The sequence below is a fragment of the Siniperca chuatsi genome, linkage group LG13 (genome assembly GCF_020085105.1).
Source record: "Siniperca chuatsi isolate FFG_IHB_CAS linkage group LG13, ASM2008510v1, whole genome shotgun sequence".
Classification (NCBI taxonomy): Eukaryota; Metazoa; Chordata; class Actinopteri; order Centrarchiformes; family Sinipercidae; genus Siniperca; species Siniperca chuatsi.
Genome location: NC_058054.1, coordinates 27,589,317 through 27,601,693, shown reverse-complemented (window position 1 = coordinate 27,601,693; position 12,377 = coordinate 27,589,317). Strand labels below are relative to the sequence as shown.

The following is a 12,377-nucleotide window of genomic DNA, read 5'->3' as shown; positions in this document are numbered from 1 at the left end:
TGCATACAGAGGTAGAGGAGGAGAGAGGTACAGCACGGGAAAGTCTCCCGGCAGTCTAGGCCTATAGCAGCATAACTAAGGGATGGTTCAGGACTCACCCAAGCCAGCCCTAACTCCAAGCTTTATCAAAGAGGAAAGTCTTAAGCCTACTCTTAAATGTGGAGATGGTGTCTGCCTCCTGAACCCAAACTGGGATCTGATTCCACAGGAGAGGAGCTTGATAACTGAAGGCTCTGGCTCCCATTCTACTTTTGGAGACTCTAGGAACCACAGGTAACCCTGCATTCTGGGAGTGCAGTGTTCTAGTCGGGTAATAGGGTATTGTGAGCTCTTTAAGATATGATGGTACCTGACCATTAAGAGCTTTGTAGGTGAGGAGAAGGATTTTAAATTCTATTCTGGATTTTACTTTTAGCCAGTGCAGAGAAGCTAATATTGGAGAAATATGATCAACAATAGTTGTTGTCAGTACACGTGCCGCAGCATTCTGGATCAACTGGAGAGTCTTAAGGGACTTATTCGGGCAGCCTGATAATGAGGAATTGCAATAGTCCAGCCTAGAAGTAACAAATGCATAGACTAGTTTTTCTGCATCATTTTGAGACAGGATGTGCCTGATTTTTGCAATGTTACGTAGGTGAAAGAAGGCAGTTCTTGAAGTTTGTTTTATGTGGGAGTTAAAGGACAAATCCTGATCAAAGATAACTCAGACTATACTACACACACGCGGTTGTTACTCTCAGCCGCATGCATGAGAGTGTTTAACCAAAGGTGTGTAGTAGTAGTTTGAGCCTAAGACTACAGAGCAAGACATGAAGCCTTTGTTTAATAAACAAAATAAACTATCACATGTACATAAGTATTCACAGCCTTTGCCATGACACTCAGAATTGAGCTCAGGTGCATCGTGTTTCCACTGATCATACTTGAGATGTTTCTACAGCTTGATTGGAGTCGACCTGTGGTAAATTCAGTTGATTGGACATGATTTGGAAAGGCACACACCTGTCTATATAAGATCCCACAGTTAACAGTGCATGTCAGAGCACAAACCAAGCCATGAAGTCCAAGGAATTGTCTGTAGACCTCTGAGACAGGATTGTATCGAGGCACAGATCTGGGGAAGGGTACAGAAACATTTCTGCAGCATTGAAGGTCCCAGTGAGCACAGTGTCCTCCATCATCTGTAAATGGAAGAAGTTTGGAACCACCAGGACTCTTCCTAGAGCTGGCCGCCCTGCCAAAGAGAGCGATCGGGGGAGAAGGGCCTTAGTCAGGGTGGTGACCAAGAACCGGATGGTCACTCTGACAGAGCTCCAGCGTTTCTCTGTGGAGAGAGGAGAACCTTCCAGAAGAACAACCATCTCTGCAGCACCCCGCCGTCAGGCCTGTATGGTGGAGGGGCCAGACGGAAGCCACTCCTCAGTAAAAGGCACACGACAGCCCGTCTGGAGTTTGCCAAAAGGCACCTGAAGGACTCTCAGATCATGAGAAACAAAATTCTTTGGTCTGATGAAACAAAGATTGAACTCTTTGGCCTGAATGGCAAGCGTCATGTCTGGAGGAGACCAGGCACCGCTCATCACCTGGCCAATACCATCCCTACAGTGAAGCATGGTGGTGGCAGCATCATGCGGTGGGGATGTTTTTCAGCGGCAGGAACTGGGAGACTGGTCAGGATCGAAGTAAGGATGAATGCAGCAATGTACAGAGACATCCTTGATGAAAACCTGCTCCAGAGCGCTCTGGACCTCAGACTGGGGCGAAGGTTCATCTTCCAACAGGACAACGACCCTAAGCACACAGCCAAGATAACAAAGGAGTGGCTACGGGACTCTGTGAATGTCCCTGAGTGGCCCAGCCAGAGCCCAGACTTGAACCTGACTGGACATCTCTGGAGAGATCTGAAAATGGCTGTGCACTGATGCTGCCCATCCAACCTGATGGAGCTTCAGAGGTCCTGCAAAGAAGAATGAGAGAAACTGCCCAAAAATAGGTGTGCCAAGCCAAAAAGACTTGAGGCTGTAATTGGTGCCAAAGGTGCTTCAACAAAGTATTGAGCAAAGGCTGTGAATACTTATGTACATGTGTTTTTTTCGTTTTTTATTTGTAATAAATTTGCAAAGATTTCAAACAAGCTTCTTTCACATTGTCATTATGGGGTATTGTTTGTAGAATTTTAAGGAAAATAATGAATTTAATCCATTTTGGAATAAGGCTGTAACATAACAAAATGTGGAAAACGTGAAGCGTTGCATGAATACTGGATGCACTGTATATTACATTGTAATTCATTCCCATGTATGCTGCTCAGAGTAATCAGTCCTTGATATTATTCACTGCCATGCTGCAACTGACACAACCCCTATGCTTTGAAAATAATGTTTATCGCAATTATTGCTGGGACAATAGATCATCCAACAAAAGTAGTTATTGTGACAGGAATTCAAGCATCGCTGAAGTCTGCTTCCCCTCCTTCCCTGTTTCAGGATACATTGAGGACTCTGGCCCAGCAGGAAGAACAGCTGAAGAACATGGAGACTATCAGTGCTCTCCAAGAAACCAACAGGATGATGAAACTGGACAGAGATAAACTGGAACAAGAGCTGCAGCAAGCTCAGGCTAAAGTAAGCAAGTGTTGTATCTCATGGTTTGTCCTTTGTCTCCCTTTAATGGTTAGCTGTAGTTGTTTTTCATTTTTACTACATTTGTGGCTACAATCAGAGAATCAAGCTGCGCTTTTCAGTTTCATTTGGTCCCTGAACCTCTGTCTGGCTAAAGTTTCATCAAAGAGCATATTAGGTGTACTTTTCTAAGGTTTTAGCTTGAATAGCAAACTTGAAAGACAAATTCACAAGCATATCTTTTCATCTATATTGTTAACATATGCTTCATGTTTGCGACACAGCCTGCAAACTTGTGCTAAGTTTTGTATATGTCAGTAACTTTTAGGTAAATGTGCAAAACAAGCTATAATTACCATCTAATTTTGAAAACATTAGAACACCACACCTACTGTTATGGCGTAGCACTTGGGATATTAGGATATTTTGTTAGGACCTGTTTGAATCTCTAAACACTGATGCAATCAGGTGATAACCCACTGTAGCTTGCCGCTCTAATGCGATTTTACTTTGAATTTAATGATAAATTTTAATTTTTACATTTTTTTTTTTTTTTTTTTTTTTATTAAAACTCCAGTATAGAGCTGTGTTGTATATTTAAGGTAGATTGGACAAAAACAGAATAGTGTCAATAAAGGAGGAAGTTCCACAGTAACCTTAAAGGGACAGTTCACCCCGAAATCAAAAATACATATTTTCCTCCTACCTGTAGTGCTGTTTATCCATCTAGATTGTTTTGGTGTGAGTTGCTGAGTTTTGGAGATATCAGCCGTAGAGATGTCTGCCTTCTCTCGAATATAATGGGACTATATGGCACTCGGCTTGTGGTGCTCACAGCGCCAAAATAATACATAATAACAGCAATAATCAACCACATCAAACCTCCACACGGGTATCAAACTGAAACACACAAGATACAATACAGTCACCTATTGCAGGGCACAGTATACTCTGCAGAGGGATATACTATAAACAGCGGTTAAAGTTCACATATAGATGAGCACAATAATTTCTCTGTACAATTAAGACATCAAATGCGAGGGTCACGAATCAACAAACCAGCCTATAACAACACACACATGCATGAGCATTGTAAATACCAACAAAAATAGTCCAGGCTGCCTACAAGAGATCCAGTCCTCATCAACACCCATCACATACAATAGACTACAGTGCTAATACAGTTAATTGGGAATATCCCTTACCTTAAAACAGAAGCGGCCTGTTTTTTGTTTTTTTTCTTTGAGTTAAAGTGAGTGAAGTTTACGATTTTGCGCCGCCATGCTTCGATGGTGATGACAAGAATAGCATTCATCCCGGTATGTTTTATTAGAGTTAATTAGTGATTAATCACCCTCATGCATGAATCCTACATCAAAAGCCTAATTTTACACATGATCCATGATTTATGAAGATACAGAAAAATAGAAATGCATAGCAAAAACAGCATACTGTCAATATTTTAGAGACCCCCCAAAATTTCACAAATCGTGTTTTCAGGGGAACTCATGTCTTATTAAGGGGAGCCAAGCCCCCCGTGGCTCCCCTGTAGTTCGCACCCTGGACTACATAGAGACAGCTTCGTTTTAGCTTGTTTGTAACAATTCACTATTAGCCGAGCTAGCTCGCTGTGCTTGTGTGAAACATGAAAGACTGCAGACAGAGCAGATTAAAATATCACTTTCTACATAACATGTTTATGCTTGTTGAACAGGTGTATTGATTAACTATTGGCTTTTTACTCGCAGAGGTTTTATTGCATTAACGAGCGAAGTTGTTGTCAACTCGAGTAATCTCCACCGCGGCTCGTCTGATCTGCTGACCGCTGACTGCGTCACGTGTGTCTGTGTGTGTATGGAAGAGCTCAGTCTGACACAGACAGCAGGAGAGGCTTCAGCAGGCGTGATAATACTACGGTCTTTAATGATTTAGCCCCGTGGCCGGTTTAATACTGGGTTTCAGTACCCATCCCTACTTGTGAGTGCAACTCACAACAGAGATAGCTACTTCCATCGTGAGCTCCAGAAAAATACGTGTTAATTATTTTTTACCACTTGCCCAATCGGGCGTGGCATTTTACTTGCCCCGGGCAATCGGGCAGTCCTTATTGTTGAGCCCTGATTTAAAATGGGAAATAAATTTCCCATTATATTTGAGAGAAGGCAGACATCTCTATGGCCGATATCTCCAAAACACGGCAACTCGCACCAAAACAATCTAGATGGATACATGAGAATACAGGTAAGAGGAAAAATGTGTACTTTTGATTTCGGGGTGAACTGTCCCCTTAAGCTTATCTATCACCTCTACCAGTGAGCACTGAGTGAAACTGCTCTTAAACTTCGGTAAAGCTCATAATGTCTCTCCTCTTCTGTCGCTGTCTCTCTATCAGGTTACAAAGCTCCAGTCAGACATCAGCCCACTACATCACACTTTGTCTCAGCTGTCAGAGAAAAATGGCTCCCTGCAGGCTGATAAGAGGATACTGGAGGAAGACCTCAAACGCTGGAGAGCCAAAGCACAGGTAACTGCTGTGTGTGTGTGTGTGTGTGTGTGTGTGTGTGTGTGTGTGTGTTAAGGAACATGGACAAGAAGAAGAGTGTGTATACCTGTATTTATTATTTTTGTCTCTCATTCCTACAGCAGCTAAACTATAATGTGTTTTTATATTGAACATATTATGTGTTTTGCCACTGTATTATATTTAATACATGTTTTCCATTTTGTCGCAACTTTATCTTCACTCAAACTTAACTTAACTTCACTTCACTTAAACTTGACTGACTGTCCCTCTACAGCAGCTGGTTAGCCAACAGAAAGACGGCGATGTTGAGGAGAGACAGAAAATCGCCACTGAGAGAGAAGCTCAGCAGAGACGCATCACACAGCTAGCTGAAGAGACAGCCAAGCTAAAGACTGAACTGGCAAGGTAGAACATCCATAACACACACACACACACACACACACCATCAGACTTGATGCAACAAAAAGCTTACCATAAAGGCATAAAGACTTTTACCAAAAGACTAAGTGAAAATTTAGCATTAGTTAAAAGTAACTGAATCCAGAGACTGGCCGTTAAGGATAGAATAATAGATATTTTCTATGTAGGTCTGTACTTGACCTTTTGTAATTTGATGGTTAAAATGACCAGAGCAGAACTTCCAGCACCTATTACTACTCAGTGGCAGACTGATCAATGTATCCCTAAAAATAACCTAACTGAGATTATTATGTGTGCATCAGATCCAATGCCAGTAGTAACTCAGCTCAGTCTCAGCTGCAAGCCCTCAGAGACTCTGTGGCCCGTCTGACGTCGGAGAGAGACACTATGAAGAAAGACCTGGAAACAAAAAACAGCGACATTCTGGAGAAGAATAAGACCATCACCCAGGTCAAGAAGATTGGACGACGCTACAAGACTCAATATGAGGAGCTCAAAGTCCAGCATGACAAGGTGGGACTGCAGTTGTGGAATTAGTTCAGGTTAAAGGCTGCAGCAGACAACCAGTTTAATATGGATGAAAACTAAAACAGTGAGTCGTGTGTCTGTCTGTGTGTGTTCCAGCTGGTTGAGGAAACAGCTGCTAAAGCAGGAAGTGAGGTGGGTCCAAGTCAGGAAGTTCAAAAGGAGCTGACTAAAGCCCAGGAGGAGCTCAACAAGGCCAGAGAGGAGCTAATCACACTGAAAGAGGAGGTGCAGCAAAAACAGGAGGTGGTGAGCAGCAAGACATGTTAAGCCTTTATTAACCCAACATACAATATAGAGCACCACCTTTTTTTTTTTAAATAAACAATACCTTGCTTTACAAAAAGTACATATAGTTCCACATGTTCACGGTCTTTGGCTTGTGTTGCATTTTTCCCACCAAATATGCTTTTATCACAGTTACCAGACAGAACAATTTGCAATAGACCTTTTATATACAATGTTTGGCATCACTATTTGTCCTTGACATTGAAGTAGAACAATAGCAGCACAGTTGCAATGTGTTTATATATAAGGAATATACAGTGCTAACAAAATATAAATAACTGATTTATTTCTTGATATTGTAAATATGTCATGTGAAAAAGTCATTTAATACTTTTCCAGTGGCTCACTTGCTTATCCACTGCACAGAAAGTGGGCACTCCCCTGTGAAACCAACTACCAACGGTTACAGGTGGCCGTGTTGGAGAACAGACAATTACAAAATTTGGGACCGGCCTCTGTTCCATATTAAGTTTTCAAAAAGTGTTTGACCTTCGCCATACTATCTCAGCTAAGTAGCTACAATGAGCAACTGACTATATGCCTGCAATATTTATCAATGACACACACAACTACTGCAAATGAAGAAGTATTACATAATTGGTCATACACAGATAGAGGATTAGTTTGAAGAAACACTGAACAAGGTCAGCTATATTCATATTCCTGTTGGCATTGGTTTCCGTTTATCTATGATCCACTCTCCATTGTGATTCCACTGTGAACTGCAATACAAGGGCAGCTGACCTTCTGAGCAAAGTTGCCTCTGCTGCCTGGGTTTCTGGACCAGCTGTCTGCACAAAGCCCTTTTGCAAAACTGTACACCCTGAGCTATCATCAGGATAATCCAGAAACAGACACATCAGTAGTTACAGAATGATAGAGGTATTTTTTGGTTTTGCCTTGTCAAAATACAGTGAAGACCTCTGACACTGTGTGATTTTGGGCTGTCTGAGACATAAGTTGGCAGTCGTTAGAGAAATGTGGTAAAAATGGTGGTTCTAGATCGCACTGTGAGATACATCCACCGAGGGCCAATTTGGCGCTTTGGCAACTAAAGACAACCTGTGTTAAAATTCTAACAGTGTCAAAAATGTAGGACTAAATTCATCTATCACTATATCGTAGTGATACGATTGACCATGCATTCATCTCACAATCTGACGTGCCTAAAATTGATATGTACAGTCTGACACATATTGCAACCATGATTTTATTAGGCTCATCTCGCACAGGGTGGCGATTAACTTACACGATCGTTGTTATCGCACAGTCTAAAGGTGCTTCAAAGTCACTTAGTAATGTGTTCTTTACATTTCATTGATTTAGCTTGACGCTTTTATCCAAAGCGACTTACAATAAGTGCATTCAACCACATGGAAACAACCAAAAATCATTACAAACACATCAACTTCATCAAATATGCTGAACTGCTTCAAGTGCTACATTTAGAAACAATAAGAGATAGAGGAAGAGTTGTTTTTTGTTTTTTTATGGGCCATGGTGCAGTCTGAACACATGAGTTTTCAGTCTGCAATGGAAGCTGTGTAGAGTTTCTGCTGTCTTGATATCGATGGGGAGCTCGTTCCACCATTGTGCCAGGACAACAAACAGTCGTGATTTTGTTGAGCGGTAGATGGGCCCCCCTCGTAGTGAGGGAATAGCAAGCCAAATGGTGGCAGCAGAGCATAGTGGACGGGCTGGGGTGTATGGTTTGACCATGTCCTGGACGTAGGATGGGCCTGAGTCATTCGCAGCATGATAGGCAAGTACCAGTGTCTTGAATTGGATTCAAGCAGCCACCGGTAGCCGGTGCAGAGGAGCGGTGTAGTGTGTGTGAGAACTTGAGTAGGTTGAAGACCAGCTGAGCTTTCTGGATGAGCTGCAGAGGTTGGATGGCACATGCACGCACACATCAGCCAGGAGCGAGTTGCAGTAGTCTAGGCGTAAGATGACAAGGGGCTGGACCAGAACCTGCGCCGCCTCCTGGGATGAGGAACGGACATGTCCTCCTGATGTTGTGGAAGATGAATCCGCAAGAGCGGGTTGTTGCATCGATGTTGACAGTGAAGAACAGCTGGTCAACCAGTGTCGCACCCAGGTTCTCCGGTTCTTTGCAGTCCGAGCCAGGGACACCACATTCAGTTCTCAATGGTAATGGAGGGGTCATGGACCTGAGGGACCCAGTAGTGAGGCTACAAGGTTCAGACACAGATTCACTGTATGTACAGAGATGTACATACAGTGGATGTTCAACAGGGAGAGTGCGGAGCCAGAGACTCCCAGTTCTTGGAGGGTGGAGAGGAGGATCTAGTGGTTCACTGTGTCAGATGCTGCTGAGAGGTCCAGCAGGATGACAGAAGAGAGGGAGACTGCTCTAGCAGTGTGGAGTTCCTCTGTAACGGCAAGGAGGGCAGTCTCAGTTGAATGGCCTGCCTTGAACCTGGGAGGGGTTGAGAATATTGTTCTGGTGGAGATACGCAGAAAGTTGAGTAAAGACAGCATGATCAAGTGTTTTAGCAAGAAATGGAAGAGCGACAGGTCTGTAATTAATCAGTTGTCTAATCATCATTTAATTATGTAAAACCACATTATAGGATGATACATAAGAACACATACTCAGGATTTTGTAGGGCTAGAACACATAAATTACATACATGGCTCTGGTCCCTTAAATTTAAACCAGACTGTTGGAAAGTGTCAGATTTTTTTACATTTCTATTGCCCCCCCCCCAAACTAGGCCCAGAAGTACCAGCAGGAGCTGGAAAAGGCCCAGAAGGAAAACCAGCAGACCAAGGAAAAGTTCCAGGAGGTCCAAAACCAGCTGACACAGAACCAGAACCAGTTGACCCAGGTACTGTATCACATTCTAAGCTGTGACTAAATCTGTATTTGATCTAGCCAGGATGCAACAAATAAGGTGCTGTCTGAGTATATATGAATTGATGTTAATTCGTTTTAGAGAGGTTTAGAAGGTAATAACACCAATTTGGAAAGTAAATTTAGGTAGCTCTACTGTACATGTAGAATCATTTAGTGAAGAAAATACATTAGAAAGACAGGAATCACTGGCTTGATTGTCATCTCTTTGCTTCTATAGGTCCAGTCTCAGTTGTCTCAGACCCAGACTCAACTACAGCAGAATCAGAACCAACTGACTCAGAGTCAGAAAGAACTTCAGCAAGCCAAGACCCACACCCAGCAGGTAAAAAGTACTGCCAAGAACACAGCAACACCTGAAACAGAGATTGTCATTACTTCGGTCATTTTGTGATTAAATCTCCTAGATTTATAGTTGACATTTTATTTATTTGTAATGTTGATCCTCATTGGCATGAATGTCCCAATAAACCCATAACCAAAAGAAATTAATCCAACACCTTACAACAGACCCACATTACCAGCCTAACCTCTCTTTTCTAATTTAAAGGTGCAGAACCAGTTAAAATCAGCTCAGTCTCAAGCTCAGGCCCGTCAGAACCAGATTCATCAGATCCAGAGGGAGCTCCAGCAGGCTAAAGAATCCCTTCAGCAGAACCTTGCTAATCAGAAAGAGCTACAGCAGACCCACCAAAACAGTCAACAGAGCCACAACCAGGAAGTCAGCAACCTTAAGACTGCTCTCAGCCAAGCAGAGAGCAAGGTGAGGAGCCTTCTTTCTTTTTACTGTGTACCCTTTATATATATATAACACAAAAAGAAGCCCATGACATTTTTTTTATCTTTTATTTTTCAAAAGATTGCTGCTTTTGTATTAAAACCTGTGATTTTTTTTTGTGCAGTACTTAAACTAATAAGTAGTGTATCTGTGCCTTAACAGGTGACTGAGCTTCAAAGCCACCTGGACAGCCTGCAGAAGGTTGGGAAGGTTTACACTGAATTATTTATTTATTTTTTAACTAGAAACAGCACTGTATATGCAAATGCTGTGCCGTGATGTTTGGTGATATGTGTTGATAAATCAGTACTGTAGCATTTTAAGTCTTTCTGTATGAAGTATTTAGATGTAACTACTTTATGGATGTAATTACGAAGAAGCTCTTTCCTATGGGTTAAGCTTAAGCAGTAAGCCAAGAGTTTAACATTGCATGTTGGCATTTAATTGGGGAAATAAATTTACATAGACTCATTTTGAGTTATTATTTTATTAATTATTAATAATTATTTTGAATCAGTGCTTGAACTTAAAACAATCGGTACCTCTTTTATAATTTCTTGTCTTTATCCATTTTGCCCATCCCTCCTTACTTTTCTATCTGGCCATATACAGTGGTGTGCAAAAGTGTTTGCCCCCTCCCTGATTTCTTATTTCTTTGCATGTTTGTCACACTTAAATGTTTCAGATCATCAAACAAATTTAAATATTAGTCAAAGATAACACAAGTAAACACAAAATGCTTTTTTTAAATGAGGGTTGTTATTATTAAGGGAAAACCAAATCCAAACCTACATGGCCCTGTGTGAAAAAGTGATTGCCCCCTAAACCTAATAACTGGTTGGGCCACCCTTAGCAGCAACAACTGCAATCAAGCGTTTGCGATAACTTGCAATGAGTCTTTTACAGCGCTGTGGAGGAATTTTGGACCACTCATCTTTGCAGAATTGTTGTAATTCAGCCACATTGGAGGGTTTTTGAGCATGAATTGCCTTTTTAAGGTCATGCCACAGCATCTGAATAGGATTCAGGTCAGGACTTTGACTAGTGTGACTTTGAGTCCTCATTTGTTGTTAGAAACATTTAAGTGTGACAAACATGCAAAGAAATCAGGAAGGGGGGGCAAACACTTTTGCACACCACTGTATATCGTCCATCCTTCCTTTATATTCATGTCACCTGCATCATGCTTTCTTTCTTTTTAAATGTTTCATTTACACCCTCCGCAGATGGTTGGTGAGCGTGAAGCAGACATTAAGCGTCAACAGGAGCAGCTAACTGAAGCTAACCAGGCTAATGAAGCTAGCCGAGCCAACCAGAACCAGAGTTCCCAGTCCATCCAGGCCAGTGATGCTAACGTTGCTAGTGATGCTAACCAGGCACTACAAGAGGAGCTGGCAAAACTCAGACAAGAGGTACTTCCAAATCAAGCTTTCCCAAAATCATTTTTAATCTAACTGTTTTGATTTGCATTTCTCTATTGACATCCATACATTCTTGCTAATTAACCGTAAATTTTGATTTGGCTTTTACCCTCTGACATGAACTGTATCCTAAAATGGAAGCAAAGTGGATGTTAGGATGTTTTCGCAGACTCAATTTAAAGTAGCAGTGATGAATAAAATTCAAGACAAGGAGTTTCATCAACATCATCATGAAATGAAACACAGTGCATCCGGAAAGTATTCACAGCGCTTCACTTTTTCCACATTTTGTTATTTTACAGCCTTATTCCAAAATGGATTAAATTCATTATTTTCCTCAAAATTCTACAAACAATACCCCATAATGACAATGTGAAAGAAGCTTGTTTGAAATCTTTGCAAATTTATTACAAATAAAAAACAAAAAAAAATCACATGTACATAAGTATTCACAGCCTTTGCCATGACACTCAGAATTGAGCTCAGGTGCATTGTGTTTCCACTGATCATACTTGAGATGTTTCTACAACTTGATTGGAGTCGACCTGTGGTAAATTCAGTTGATTGGACATGATTTGGAAAGGCACACACCTGTCTATATAAGATCCCACAGTTAACAGTGCATGTCAGAGCACAAACCAAGCCATGAAGTCCAAGGAATTGTCTGTAGACCTCTGAGACAGGATTGTATCGAGGCACAGATCTGGGGAAGGGTACAGAAACATTTCTGCAGCATTGAAGGTCCCAGTGAGCACAGTGTCCTCCATCATCTGTAAATGGAAGATGTTTGGAACCACCAGGACTCTTCCTAGAGCTGGCCGCCCGGCCAAAGAAAGCAATCGGGGGAGAAGGGCCTTAGTCAGGGTGGTGACCAAGAACCGGATGGTCACTCTGACAGAGCTCCAGCGTTTCTCTGTGG

At 41.9% G+C, this 12,377-nt stretch overlaps 1 protein-coding gene across 13 annotated transcripts in view; it reads left to right on the top strand.

The window, feature by feature from the left end:
- tpra (translocated promoter region a, nuclear basket protein) overlaps positions 1 to 12,377 on the top strand; it is a 53,284-nt gene that overhangs the window by 20,361 nt on the left and 20,546 nt on the right. For 11 of the 13 annotated variants that reach the window (XM_044218449.1, XM_044218453.1, XM_044218461.1 and 8 more), the window contains 10 exons: positions 2,490 to 2,627; positions 5,017 to 5,148; positions 5,423 to 5,553; positions 5,871 to 6,081; positions 6,193 to 6,342; positions 9,120 to 9,233; positions 9,480 to 9,584; positions 9,810 to 10,022; positions 10,200 to 10,238; positions 11,264 to 11,449. In XM_044218449.1, the coding sequence (XP_044074384.1) occupies positions 2,490 to 2,627; positions 5,017 to 5,148; positions 5,423 to 5,553; positions 5,871 to 6,081; positions 6,193 to 6,342; positions 9,120 to 9,233; positions 9,480 to 9,584; positions 9,810 to 10,022; positions 10,200 to 10,238; positions 11,264 to 11,449 (1,419 nt within the window). The remainder of the gene's footprint in view (positions 1 to 2,489; positions 2,628 to 5,016; positions 5,149 to 5,422; positions 5,554 to 5,870; positions 6,082 to 6,192; positions 6,343 to 9,119; positions 9,234 to 9,479; positions 9,585 to 9,809; positions 10,023 to 10,199; positions 10,239 to 11,263; positions 11,450 to 12,377) is intronic. The other 2 variants (XM_044218452.1, XM_044218450.1) reach the window with 2 other exon arrangements.